General features: G+C 45.0%; 2 protein-coding genes across 3 annotated transcripts in view; both read right to left on the bottom strand.

Annotated features, from left to right (window-relative positions):
• Positions 1 to 334, bottom strand: part of LOC145363729 (uncharacterized) — a 356,716-nt gene extending 356,382 nt beyond the window's left edge. The window contains exon 1 of the mRNA XM_080218969.1: positions 86 to 334. The gene's annotated coding sequence lies outside the window, so the exon portion shown is untranslated. The remainder of the gene's footprint in view (positions 1 to 85) is intronic.
• Positions 1 to 10,159, bottom strand: part of LOC145335558 (uncharacterized) — a 35,650-nt gene extending 25,491 nt beyond the window's left edge. The window contains exons 1-2 of one of the 2 annotated variants that reach the window (XM_080181363.1): positions 3,273 to 3,478; positions 2,153 to 3,141 (exon numbers count right to left, since the gene is read on the bottom strand). In XM_080181363.1, the coding sequence (XP_080037489.1) occupies positions 2,153 to 2,916 (764 nt within the window). In that variant the 5' untranslated portion in view covers positions 2,917 to 3,141; positions 3,273 to 3,478. Of the gene's footprint in view, positions 1 to 1,784; positions 3,142 to 3,272; positions 3,479 to 9,402 lie in introns of those variants that run through there. The other variant, XM_080181364.1, reaches the window with a different exon arrangement.
• Between the last annotated feature and the right edge of the window lie 4,654 nt (positions 10,160 to 14,813).

Below are 14,813 nucleotides of genomic sequence, written 5' to 3' on the forward strand. Positions count from 1 at the left end.
ATTTTACTTCAATTTTCCTCACTTTGTGTTTAATTGGATTCCGTTTGATTTGAACTCAGTTTCTCTCTGGAGTGTGTGTCAATACCTTGATTTTGTCCCATTGTTGGGTCTCAATCCTCTGGCCACATTAACCATTTCATTTCCTGCTGTGTCTCAAGTAGCTGTGTGTGTTTGGGACCCACTCTTCACTCCATCTCATCACGAATTTAGGCTTGCTATTTTTCCCATACAATAAATCACATCTGCACACTCACACCGGTATCCCAAAACCATGTCACACATTCTTAACTCTCAGAGGTGTTAATGAAAAGATCAATGTGTCTGTCTTTCTTATCTCCTCCTGTCATGGTGCTGATATTTCATACAGTAGCCGGGCTTTCTTTTAAACAGAATTCATGGACAAGGATGTTAAAAGTTCCAAGACAAAGTGATCCACTGGTTCATCCCATGCCATGTTTTAGGAGTGTTGACGGAAAGGAGATCATTGATATTGTTAAATACTATAAAAATAAAAGACTACCAATTCAAACAATACTGAAATGTCAATCATTAAGCAGATTATTGATTGTGGAGTAAAATCATTGACTTATATTTGCAACCAGTTTTTTCAAACTGGGCTATTTCCTTGCAAAATGAAAATAGACAAAGTTACTCCATGGTATAAAGCTGGTGACAATCATGAATATGCTAATTACAGGAGAACATCTTCATTTTTCTCATTTTTCAAAGACAAGAAAAGTTATTTGCTAAATGATCTGATAATTCCATTACTCAATGTAACTCAGTGTGTAATAGTCAGATCAAGTCAGTCTCTCATTATCACTGATGGAATTTGTGGAGGAAATGACAAATGCTGTGGATAAAAATACATTTACGATACAGGTTTTTACTGATCTTACACAGATTTTGATACAATTGACTTGGAATATTACTTAAAACACTGGAAACATAAGAGATTAGGGGAGTCGTGAATAAGTGGTTCAGAAGTCATTTGGAAAATCTCAACAGTAGATGATATGAATAAGATTTTGTGAATATTCTGAAAGCCAGTTTGTGACACTAATAAATAAATATACTATGATAATTTCATGTTCAATATAAATGAATCAATTCAGTGTAACTTAGGTAAGGGCCATTAACTACTCCCACAAGAGACCTCATATCTTTTCTATTTCTTATCTCGACCCAAACTGATTCTTCATCCTGATCTTTCAGACTAAGATGGTCTTTCTGAACTGAACTGATGTCATTGTTAATTAATGGGAGAGATCCTGTCACTTTTCTGAGCTTCCTGCCATTCTGTTATGTCAAATACCCTTCAATATTTAGATCCCAGCCTTGGTCACCTTTCAACCAAATCTCTCCAATGTCTGTCAGGACACAAATATTTATCTCTACCCACGCTGACAATTCATTCTTTTTGTTATAAATGCAGAGTACATTTTCAGAGATTTAATTATCTAATAGGGATTTAATGAGAAACCTCTTTACCCAGCGGGCGGTGAGAATGTGGAACTCACTACCACAGCGAGTGGTTGAGGTGAACTGCATGAATACACTGAAGGGGAAGCGAGATACATACATGAGGGAGAAAGGAATAGAAGGATATGCTGATGAGGGGAGATGAAGAGGGTGGAGGCTCATGTGGAACATAAATACTGACACAAACCAATTCAGCTGACTGACCTGGCCCTGTGCTGTAGACTTACTGGAACAGAGATAAAATGATTTATCTTAGATCTACTTGTGGTGGTAGGGAGACACTATTTATGATCTAGGATAAAATAAACATTCTTCACAAGTTTTTGTGGATCATTTCAGTGGAAATGTGCTCTCTCAGGCTCAAAGAGCAACAGCCCACTGGAAACAAAGTCACGAGACTGGCCAGTCCAGCAGAAAGAAACCCTCCGACCCTCCCACTTTACCAACTGTCAGAATGGACGTGGTTCAGTCCTGGGTGTGATTAACAGCAGAATCCAATGCTTGTAATCGCTTATGAACTCGCTGGTGTCTCAGCAGGTGGGATGATCGTGTGAATCCCCTTCCACATTCAGTGCAGGTAAATGGTCGCTCCCCAGTGTGAAGTCGCTGGTGTGTCAGCAGGTTGGATAATCGACTGAATCCCTTCTGACACACAAAGCAGTTAAATGGCCTCTCCCCAGTGTGAACTCGCTGGTGTGAAATCAGGTTGGACGAATCACTGAATCCCTTGCCGCACACTGAGCAGGTGAACGGCCTCTCCCCGGTGTGAACTCGCTGGTGTGTCTGCAGGCTGGATGCCTGACTAAATCCCTTCCCACACAGAAAGCAGGTGAATGGCCTCTCCCCAGTGTGCGTTCGCTGGTGTGAAAACAGATTAGATGAATCACTGAATCCTTTACCACACTCAAAGCAGGTGAAGGAAGCCTCCCCAGTGTGAAGTTGCTGGTGTCTCAGCAGGTTGGCGGAGTTACTGAATCCCTTCCCACACACAGAGCAGGGGAATGGTCTTTCGCCGGTGTGAACTCGCTGGTGTGAATACAGGTTGGATGACTGAGCAAATCCTTTACCACACATGGAGCAGATGAATGGCCTCTCCCCAGTGTGAACTCTCTGGTGTGTCTGCAGGGTGGATGAATCGCTGAATCCCTTCTCACACACGGGGCAAGTGAATGGCTTCTCTCCATTGTGAACTCGCTGGTGTATCAGCAAGTGTGATGACTGAGTGAATCCCTTCCCACAATCAGAGCAGGTGAATGGCCTCTCCCCTGTGTGAACCCGCTGGTGTGTCAGCAAGATCGATAACCGAGTGAACCCTTTCCCACAATTGGAGCAGGTGAATGGCCTCTCCCCAGTGTGAATGCGTCGATGAATTTCCAGCACCGATGGGGAACGGAATGACTTTTCACAGTCGCCACATTGCCATGGTTTTTCCATGATCTGAGTGTCTTTCTGTCTCTCCTGCAGTTTTCACAAAATGTGCACTGGAACACTGTCACTTGGGTTGCACATGACTCGATGCTTTTCTGTTCACACCAAATAGTTCACCCAATTCAAAAAGTTTCTTGTTCCAGATTCAAAACCGATGACATTCAGTTCCCATGAATTGAGTGATTGTTTGATCTTGACATTTCTGTCAGCAAATCGTCTCCTTCTAATTTCCTGTAAAAAGAATTTACAAAAGTCATCACTGTCAGAACAAGATGGAAATTCAGACCAGTCATTTCTAGTCCTTGTGGAACACTACAAAGGATGCCAATGCCTTTAAGAGAGAGAGAGAAACCTGAGCCAACCTTTCCAGAGTCTGCAACCTCCCTGGATTCACTTCCTTACCCTTCAGTTGCTGCAAGTCCCCAATTTCCCCCAGAATGAGGAAAGAAATGGAAAGGGGGAGACATTGATTTCCTCCCAGATGTTGCACAGAGGAGGGAGTCTGAATCTGAATCTGAATCAATTAAACTTCCGTATTGTGACGTCGACAATGGAGCCTGTCTGAATCGCTCAATAAGAATCAGTCTCTTCTGCGATTACATCATGGAGTTTCGGTGCGCAGGCGCGCAGACCCGGGAGCCCCGCCCCCACCCATTGTTCCCCTCCCCTTGCCCCGCCTCGAGCCAACGTTTCCAGACAAGCGGCTGGCGGCTCCGGCCAGGGCGAGAAGCCGCTCGGTGCTCTCCCCCTCCCCCCCGGCCCGGGAATGCGCATGTCCAAGGGCGAGGGGAGGCTGCTCATGTGCGGGTTAGCCCGCCTCCTGACCTTCGTGCTGGGGTGTTGACCAATGGGAAAAGTTGGAGGACCGGAAGGACTCTGGTCCTCCAGCCAATCAGGTCTTTGTGACACTCAGATTGAGGTCCACAACAGACTAAAACCTCCTGCCTTCATTTGTGAGTAAAACACTTTCTTTTCTCTTTCTTTCCATTTCTTTTCTCATTCTGGGGGAAATTGGGGACTTGCAGCAACTGAAAGGAAAGGAAGTGAATCCAGGGAGGCTGCAGACTCTGGGAAGTTTGGCCCAGGTGTCTCTCTATCAAAGACATTGACATTCTTTCGCTCCCTCAGTTTGACACATTTATTTGTCTGGGTAAAAGGGTGATCTCTTTCCTAATGTTCACAATTAAAGAGATAGTTTCTCCAGGAGTTGGCTGACTTTTAAAGGGACAGTAAATTAAGACAGGCCAGAGATGTCTAGTCTTGTAATATGGTACAGATTAGATCTTTATTTGTAATAAAATACAGGAATTATTTCTAATCTTGTATTATCCTACTGTAGCTACAATATGCATTTCCAGTCAGAGTCATTATGACAGAAAATGTCCATTCAGTAACTTGGGCTCATGCTAACACTCTGTAGGACAATCTAGTCACTCCCATATCTTCTCTACATCCCCATTTCCCCTACACGTTTATTTCCTTGAAGAGCCCCTTCAATTTAATTCTGAAATTATCCACCTCTTCTGCTTCAAACAAGCTAGTAGGCAGAGTGTTTCAGGTCAGCAACACTATTGAAATAAAATACTCCCTAACAGCTCTGTGTATCTCTAATCATGTGTTAGAGTACTGTATAATTATAGATCATAGTGTTATTGGGTATGTATTGAATACAGCAGAATGTGAATAGAGAGGATGTGGTCCAGATATTTACAGCTTTCAATAAATGAGAGAAGAATGAATGTTCCTTAGCAATTAAAATTCTGTTCTGAATTTCTACCCTGTACTGTCTCTGATAACGTTTGTAAATTCTTTTACAATATATTAGGAGAGGCAATATCGCAGACAGAACTCTCAAAGTAGACAGCACATCAGGATCTGACAGAGTCATTCCATTCATCGGGAGATGAATATCATCAACCTTCAGTTAAAAGGGGAAATGTTTGTCCTTTTTGTCTGCTGTGAGAGATTTTAATATCAGTGTGACTGGAATAGTACAGAGAAAGACACCTGAGTGAGAGTGTACAATGCAGTGACTGTGAAAGGCGTTTTAATCAGTTACATTGGCTGAAGAAACATCACATCATTTACAGCAGGGAGAGACTGCACATGGGTTGTATGTGTGAACGAGGCTTCAACTGATTGTCAAACTTGGAGAGACACAAGGACATCGACACCATGGAGAAACCATGGAAATGTGGAGATTGTGGGAAATGTTTTCGTTGCCCGTCTCACCTGGAAATTCATCGACGTTGTCACACAGGGGAAAAGCCATTCATCTGCCCTGTTTGTGGGAAGGGATTCAGTAACCCATCCATCTTACAGACACACCAGCGAATTCACACTGGAGAGAGACCATTTGTCTGTCCTAATTGTGAGAAGGGATTCACCCAGTTATCCCACCTACAGTCACACCAGCGAATTCACACTGGGGAGCGACCATTCACTTGCTCAGTGTGTGGGAAGGAATTCAGTAATTCATCCATCCTGCGGACGCACATACGAGTCCACACTGGGGAGAAGCCATTCTCTTGTTCTGAATGTGAGAAGCAATTCAGCCATTCATCTGACCTCAGGAAACATGAGCGAGTTCATGCTGGGCTGAGGCCGTTCATCTGCTCCCAATGCAGGAAGCGATTCAGTGATTCATCTGACCTGAGGAGACACCAGCGAGTTCACACTGGGGAGAGGCCATTCACCTGCTCTGATTGTGGGAAGGGATTCACTCAGTTATCGAACATGCGATCACACCAGCAAGTTCACAAGTGATTACAAGTGTTGGATTCTGCTGTTAATCACACCCAGGACAGAACCATGTTCATTCTGACAGTTGGTGAAGTGGGAGGGTCAGAGGGTTTTTCTCCTGCTGGATTGGCATCAGCGAGTTCACAAGTGATTACAAGTGTTGGATTCTGACTGATGCTGTTCTGTCAGTAGTAATGTTCATCAGTTCGCATGTGCGGCTGGTATCACAGGCGCAGACACCATGTTTGTTGGGATCTGAACCACTGCAGTCCATATGGTGTAGGTACCTCCGTGCTGCTGGTAGGGAGGGAATTCCAAGATTTTGACCTTGCGACTGTGAAGGAATGCAATATATTTCCAAGTCAGGATGGTGAGTGGTTTAGAGTGGAGCTTGCAGTTGGTGGTGTTCCCATGTCTCTGCTGCCCTTGTCCTTTTAGATGGAAGTGGTTGTGAGTTTGGAAGGTGCTAAGATGAATTTCTGGAGTGCATCTTGTAGATAGTACACAATGCTGCTCCTGAGTTCCCCATTGTTCAGGATGGAGACAACCTGTCCACCAAACTACATCATCCCTCTGAGTCCCAATGTCTTATTGATCAGACAGAGCAGTGACAGCGCAAGAACGAAAAGGAAGCAAATACTGTTCTCCAGAACCTATTCCCTCACGGGAACATCCGAGTCTCATAGAATTCCTACAGAGCAGAAGGAGGCAACTTTCATAGTCGCTCTTTCCTAGTGCCGGCCCCACAAATTACCTGATTCATTCAGCTCAATTTTAAAACCTGCCTTTGTGTTTTTCTGGGTTCTCTCTCACTCATTTTCTTTCTGTTTTAAATCAGTTTTATAGCGCCTTAAAAGGGGAAGTTTTGTATTTGGGGAACAGGAAACCAAACATCACACCAGGATCTGATAAGTTTGCCCAAATTATTGGAACTGAATATCATTGAGTCTTGAACATGGAAGGAAAAAGCACCATTCAGAGTGGGGAGAAACCATACACCTGCTCTGTGTGTAGATGAGGCTTCAATCGATCATCAGGCTTGTGGCAACATAAATGTGTTCACACGAAGAAACCATGGAAACGCAGGGATTGTGAGGAGTCATTTTGTTGCACATCTCAGCTAGAAACTCATCAACACAGTCACACTGGGGAGAAACCTTTCACTTGTTCTAAGTGTGCGAAGGGATTCAGTGATTTATCCAGCCTGCGGAGACACTGGGGAGAGGCCAATCAGTTATAATGTGTGTGGGAAAGGATTCAATGATTTATCCAACCTGTTGAAGCACCAGCGAGTCCACGCTTTGGAAAACCGTTCACCTGCCCCAAGTGTGGGAAAGGATTCACTGATTCATCCAAGATGTTGAGACACCAGCGAGTTCACAACAAGAGACCATTTAAATGCTTAAGTGCTTTAAAGGTTTTGAGAATCTGATGTCCCATCAATGTGTTCGCACTGAGGAGAGACTTTTCCAATATGTGGACTGTGGTAAATGTTATAAAAGACGTTGAGATCTGATGTTCCATCAGCGAATTCACACTGATGAGAGACCGTTCAGGTGCTCCAGCTGTGGGACTGGCTTCAGGCGATCATCTGAACTCACTGTACACCAGCAAATTCAAACCAAGAAAAGACTGTTCACCTGCTCCGAATGTGGAAAGGGATTCACTCAGTCATTCCACCTGCTGAGACATCAGCAACTTTGTGAGTAACTTCAGTCATTGAATTCATTGGAGTCTTTTTCTGTTCTTTTTCAAACTCCAGCCCAGTTACAGGGGCTAATATTTTTTGCTTAAGAAAATAGTTTGTGTAAAATACACTGTGCTGAATCTTTTTTAACAGCTGTTACAGTTTGTTCCTTTTGAAATTCTCTCCCCTGTCTCATCCATGCTCACCAACAACAAGTGTGAGAGGCTCATGGAACTTTTTGGCACTAACATGGAGACAGTCTGGTCAGCTGCCTCTGCTGCTTCCCTTCCTTCCACGAGCCCACCGGGCCAAACTATCCTTAACTAAGTCTGGAACTCACATTTTTCTCCAGTTTCCCTCCCATCTCTCTCTTATGCCCCGTCAGAACTCAGCTTGTGCATGACCCCACCCCACCCCACAACCCCCAAGACCCTTATGTTCTATTGACCCTATTCACACTAAGCTGCTGACCATTTGCCTTCTCTATATTAATTGATACTGTTTACTTGTCCTAATCCTTCTCACCTTTAAATCCACTGTCACCACACATTCTGAAAAAACAATCTTTTACCTCCTCTCCAGCTTCCTTTTCCTCTCCAAGGCCCCTGAATTTGATGTTCCCCAAGGATCTATCTGTGGTCCCTCCTATTTCTCATCCACATACTGCCATTAAGTGACATCATTCAAAAGCACCATGTGAAATTTCCCATGTATACTGACAACACACAGCTCTACCTCATCTCCATCCCTCTCCATTCATACACTGGTACTAAATTATCAAACTGCTTCTCCCACATTCAGCACTGAATGAGTAGAAATTTCCTCCAGTTAAAATTGAGAAGATCAAAGCAGTGTTAGTGTGGAGGGACCAGGACAGGTTGTTGGTTATCTGGACACTTCAAAACATGAAGCTCTTAACCATGTCCACTTCTGGAATAGTCTTCTAGAAGTCCAGCCGAATGCTCTGGGGACATGGGTTCAAATCCCCAATTTCATTAATGAATCTGGAATTCTAAAGCTAGTCTCAGTAATGATGTCCACGTTAGTTATCATCAATTGTTGTAAAACTTTACTAATGTCCTTTAGAGAAGGAAATCTGCCATCCTTATCTGGTCTGGCCACATGTGACTCTGGACTCACAGCAATGTGGTTGAGTCTAGGGCCGAGCAAGCCACTCAGTTCAAGGACAATAAGGGATGGGTAATAAGTTCTGGCCTTTCCAGTGATGCCCACATCCCAGGAGACAACAAAATAACATGTCCTGACCTCCTTCAGCTCCCCCAACTGGCTTCACTCCACTTATACTTTCACCTGCTGAGGTCCTAAAGGATGGAAATCCCTCACTAAATTTGCCTCCTTACCTTTTCAATCCAGCTTCTTACTGTCTGTGAAGGGTCTTGGTACTTTTTAACCTGTTACTGGATAAATACCAACTGTTATTGTCAGCGCTTTTCATCTGAAAACTCAGAAATGCCACAAAAACATTTGGAAACTTCAGATCAGAGACATTTTCAGACTGGGAATAGTCACTTGTGGTCAGGAACAGCTCACAGTTCTATATCGATCTGATTTCAGAGCATGCTTGTAAACAATCATCACTATTTAATAATATTCATAAAATGTAAAAAAATTCCTTGAAAATTAACAGAACAGGGCTCTCTGTCCTTCCCTCTCTCCTTATGAAGAAAGCTTCCACAGCAACTTGCCGGGTGACAAACCCAGAATGGACCTGTTTTCTCCACCCAGATAAGGAGCTGTGATCCATGGAAGAGAGTGGCTGGGACACATTTCTTACACACCTCAGGATTAACCCACACATTCAGTCCTCAATGTGATTAACAGCAGTAAAAGCAGTTGAATCCAACCCCTGCATACATTCATGAAATTGCTGGTGTCTGAGCATTTGCTGTAAGTCAGTGAATACATTCGCACACTTGGAACAGGTGAACAGTCTCTCTCCAGTGTGAACTTGCTGGTGTATCATTAGGTCATTGCTACTTTTAATATTCTGCTCATAATCAAAATATTTATAATGTTTTATATCAGGGTGAATCCGCTGATGTTTCAACAGGTTGTATGACTGAGTGAATCCCTTCCCACACACACAGCAGGTGAACGGTCTCTCCCCAGTGTGAACTCGTTGGTGCATCACGAGATTTTTGCTGCTTTTAAAGCTCTGCTCACAGTCAAAACATTTAAAAGGTTTTATATTGGAATGAATTTGCTGGTGTTTCAGCAGGTGGTATGACTGAATGAAGTTCTTCCCACACACAGAGCAGGTGTATGGTCTCTCTCCAGTGTGAATTCGCTGGTGTACAGTGAGTTCAGATGATCGCCTGAAGCCAGTCCCACAGTGAGAGCATCTGAATGGTCTCTCGTCAGTGTGAACACGTTGATGACACGTCACTTCACTGGAGGTTTTAAAGCACTTCCTGCAGTCTGGACATTTAAAGGGTCTCTTGTCAGTGTGAACTCGCTGGTGTTTCTGCAGGTTGGATGTAGCAGTGAATCCCTTCCCACACAAGGGGCAGGTGAATGGCTTCTCCTCACTGTGAATATGTTGGTGCCTCAGCAGATACTTTTTGCTTTTAAATGCCTTCTCACAGTCAGGACATTTGAAAGGTGTCTGATCAGTGTGAACATACTGGTGTGTCAGCAGGCTGGATGACTGAGTGAATCCCTTCCCACAGGTGGAGCAGGTGAATGGCCTCTCCCCAGTGTGAGCGCGTCGATGCATTTCCAGTTCAGAAGGGTAACTGTATCCTTTCCCACAATCCCCACATTTCCACAGTTTCTCCATGGTGCCGGTGTCCTTGTGTCTCTCCAGGTTGGACACGCAGTTGAATCCTCATCCACACACAGAACTTGTGAATGGTTTCTCCTTGCTGTGAATGGTGTGGTGTTCTTTCAGGCTGTGTATCTGGTTAAAGCTTTTTCCATAGTCAGTTCACAGAAATACTCTCACTCAGGTATTTGTGTGTCTCAGTGCTTTTCCAGTCACATTGATGTCTGAAATCTTTTCTCACAGACAGAACAAACATTTCTCCTTCCACATTCAAAGGCCAATGATATTCAGACCCTGATGAATCGAGTGACTCTGTCAGATCTCGATGTGATATCTGTTTCTGTCTGTAATTCCTCCTTTCCAATATTCTGTAAAACAGTTTACAAAAGTCATCAGTCAGTCCAGGATAAAAATTCTGAACAATTTTAGTTTCTCTGGAACATTTTTTCCTCTCTTGCTTGCCTTCATTGGCCAGAACATCAAGTATAAAAGTTGGCAAGAAGTGTTACAGCTGTATAAAACTTTAGTTAGGCCACATTTAGAGTATTTCATGCAGTTATGGTCACCACACTACCAAGAGGACGTGGGTGCTTTGGAGAGAGTATAAAGAAGGTTTACCAGATGTTGCCCGGTCTAGAGGGTTTAAGGTACGATAAGAGGTTGGATAAACCCGGATTGTTTTCTATCAGGGTGACCTGATAGAAGTCTACAAAATTATGAGGATGTGTCTAGGGCAGTGGATAGAGGAGAGCCGGTGGATGTGGTCTTTCTGGATTTTCAGAAGGCGTTTGACAAGGTACCTCACAAGAGGTTATTGCAGAAGGTCAGGGGACATGGAGTTGGGGGTAGGGTGTTAGCGTGGATAGAGGATTGGTTGTCAAATAGGAGGCAGAGAGTGGGGGTCAATGGGTGCTATTCGGATTGGCGGTTGGTGACTAGTGGGGTGCCCCAGGGGTCGGTGCTGGGGCCTCAGCTATTTACCATTTATATAGATGATCTGGAGGAGGGAACCGAGTGCAGGGTGTCGAAATTTGCTGATGACACCAAGATTGGGGGAAAGGCAAATTGTGCGGAGGGTGTGGAGAGTCTGCAGAAGGATCTAGATAGGCTGGGCGAATGGGCCAGGAAATGGCAAATGGAATTTAATGTTGGCAAGTGTGAGGTGGTCCACTTTGGTAGGAAGAATGGTAGGAAGGACTATTACTTACGTGGCGAAAAACTGCAGCAGGCGACGGTGCAGAGGGACCTCGGGGTCCTTGTGCATGAGTCGCAAAAACCCAGCTTGCAGGTGCAGCAGGTGGTCAGGAAGGCGAATGGGATGCTGGCCTTCATAGCGAGGGGGATTGAATATAAAAGTAGGGAGGTCTTGCTGCAGCTGTATAGGGCATTGGTGAGGCCGCAGCTGGAGTACTGTGTGCAGTTTTGGGCGCCGTACTTACGCAAGGATATTTTGGTCCTGGAGGGAGTGCAAAGGAGGTTTACTAGGCTGATACCGGAGTTGAGGGGATTGAGCTATGAGGAGAGGCTGAATAAACTAGGCTTGTACTCGTTAGAGTTTAGAAGAATGAGGGGAGATCTCATTGAGACGTATAAGATGATGAATGGGATGGATAGGATAGAGGTGGAGAGACTCTTCCCGCTCAAAAAAGACAGTAGGACTAGGGGGCACAGCCTCAAGATAAAGGGGAGGCGGTTTAGAACGGAGTTGAGGAGGAACTTCTTCACTCAAAGGGTGGTGAATCTCTGGAATTCTCTGCCCGTTGAAGTGGTGGAGGCTGCCTCGCTAAATATTTTTAAGAAGCAGGTTGATGGGTTCTTGATAAGAGAGGGGATTAAGGGTTATGGGGAGAGGGCGGGAAAGTGGAACTGAGCCACGACAGATCAGCCATGATCTTATTGAATGGCGGGGCAGGCTCGAAGGGCTAGATGGCCTACTCCTGCTCCTATTTCTTATGTTCTTATGTTATAGATAGGATGGATAGTCAGAGGTTCTTTCCCAGGGCGGGAGGGTCGACTATGAGAGGGCACAGGTTCAAGATGAGATGGGGAAAGTTTTTCACACAGAGGGTTGTGGGTGCCTGGAATGTACTGCCAATGGAGGTGATGGAAGCAGACACTTTAGCAACATTCAAGGCGTATCTTGATAGATATGTGAACAGGAGGTGAACAGAGGGATAGGAACCACGGAGGGACAATAAGTAGTGGATCTAAATTAGGAATCAGCACAGGCTTGGTGGGCCAAAGGGCCTGTTCCTGCACTGCATTGTTCTTTGTTCTAAATCTGTAAATCCACATCCCACACACTCTCCCTCCTCCTTGGTCTGAAATCCAAACCCATCTCACCATTTCTTTCCTCCACTCCCAGTTTTCTCCCTCCCTGTCCTCTGTCTGGGTTCAGTTCTCCAGCTCCTGTCTGCAGACTGACAGTAAAACCAATGGGTCTTATTGGGGGGGTTTGGAACCTCCTCCACTCACCCGCCTGAGTCCAGATTCACTGTCACACTGCGCATGCTCCAGCTCACAATGGGCCGGGGAGTGATTGACGGGCAGCCCCGGGCCAATAGGAAGAGGATCATCCGGGACCTGGCTTGAACCCAGGTCAACGCCGCCATCTTGGGAGAGGAAGGCGTGTCTTTTGTTCAGGGAGCGGAGCGCGGGGACGGCCATCTTGGTAAGGGAGGGGGTGAGTGGGCGGGGTTTCTCCCCGTTGCCTGGGCCCGGTTGCCTGGGCCCGGTTACCCGGGCAACCGGCGGGCGCCGCCATGTTGTGGTGGTGATTGTCCATCCGGGTGTTTAGTGAAGGAGTGGACAATGAGCTGGAGGTGAGTTTGGAAAGTGTTCAGAGGAAGGTGTGAAATCAGATTGACATCCAGATCTGTGTGAGAACTAGAAATTCACATTCAGAATGTTTCTCAAAACTCAGCACAATGCTGCAAATACTCAGCTCATCAACAACAATCCCCTGGCATTGCAAATGTTAACTCTGTTTCTCTCTCTTCACAGCAGCTGCCAAAACCTGCTGAGGATTTCCACAACTTACTGTTTTTACTTCCCATTTCCAGAACTTCCTGTTTTTACTTCCCATTTCCAGCTTCTCCAGTCTTTAACTGCAATTATTATCGAATTCCTGCAGTGCAGAAGCAGGCCATTTGGCCCATTGAGCCTATACTGAACAACAATCCCACTCAGGCCCTATCCCTGCAACCTCACCTAGCTACCCTGTTAATCACCCTGAGGGTACTAAGGTCAATTTAGCATAGCCAGTCCACCTAGCCTGCAGATCTTTGGACTGGGGAGGAAACTGGAGCACCTGGAGGAAACTCACGCAGATACAGGGAGAATGTGCAAACTCCACACAGATAGTGACCCAAGCTGGGAATCAAACCCAGGTCCCTGGCGCTGTCAGACAGCAGTGCTAACCATTGTGCTTTTTTTTTGTTTTTGAAGTTAAAATTTATTTATTAATCACAAATAAGGCTTACATTAACACGGCAATGAAGTTACTATGAAATTCCCTGAGTCGCCACACTCCAGCATCTGTTTGGGTCAATGCACCGAACGGCACAGCTTTCAGACTGTGAGCAGAAGCCGGAGCACCCAGAGGAAACCCACGCAGACATGGGGAGAATGTACAAGCTCCACACAGAGCCAAGGCCAGAATTGAACCGGGTCCCTGTCACTATGAGACAGCAGTGCTAACCACTGTGCTTTTTTTAAAATGTCAACATTTAAATATACAAATCAGCAATGTTTATTTGTTTAACTGAGACTGGGGTGTTCGGCAGCAATATCAGGAATCACTTCATGGAAAATAGAAATCTGGAATTCTGATCAGATTCAGTCAACAGAAAATTTAAAAACTGAGATTGTGAGAAGGTTGTGAGATGAGAGTGTTAAGGATTATGGAATCAAGGGAGATGGGTGGATTTAACAATCAGATTAGGCAATTCATCCTCAAAGCCAAGAGACTACCAATGAAATAGGAAGTCAGGGCAGATCGGGAAGGTGGGGCTCTTTTCGTGTCATGCCCAAAGTACTCAGGTGACCAGATACCACTTAACAGAGGAAGCTGGCGAGTGTTTTCCAGACAACAGGGTACAGGTGTGACTGTCATAGTGAAGGGGCATTGAGTAGATGGGGCATCAGGGATGCAGTGAGCAGGAGAGAAAATGATTGAATTTATTCTTATTCTGCAAACACAGCTGGAGATCTGAACACAGCCCAAGGGGGAGGGAAAACTGGGAGTGGAGGAAAGACACTTCACTGGATTCTGGATTCTGATTGTTGGGATGGGGAACAAAACTGAAACTGGAATTGTCTGTTCTGAATTTCTATCCTGGATTTACAGTGATGACATTTTAGAGCTGCTGCCTTTAGGGCGAGTTGCCACCCAAGTACCCCATCTGCCCCTTCAAGGACATAGATGTTGCCATGGATATGATTTTGAAGAAGACTGGGGGGCTATCCCCAAAGTCCTGACTAATATTTATCAATCAACATCACTACAAACAAATCATCTGCTTGTGATCATGTTGCTGCTTTTGGGATCTTGCTGTGTATGCATTAGTTGTCCCAGTTCCTGCATTACAACAATGACCACACTTCAAAGACACTTCATTGGTTGGAAAGTGCATTGGGAGACCCTGTGGTCCTGAACGATGCTAAATGCAAGTTTTTAAATTTCAGATT

This window comes from Carcharhinus amblyrhynchos, unplaced genomic scaffold, assembly GCF_965287045.1.
Source record: "Carcharhinus amblyrhynchos unplaced genomic scaffold, sCarAmb.v2.hapA scaffold_39, whole genome shotgun sequence".
Classification (NCBI taxonomy): domain Eukaryota; kingdom Metazoa; phylum Chordata; class Chondrichthyes; order Carcharhiniformes; family Carcharhinidae; genus Carcharhinus; species Carcharhinus amblyrhynchos.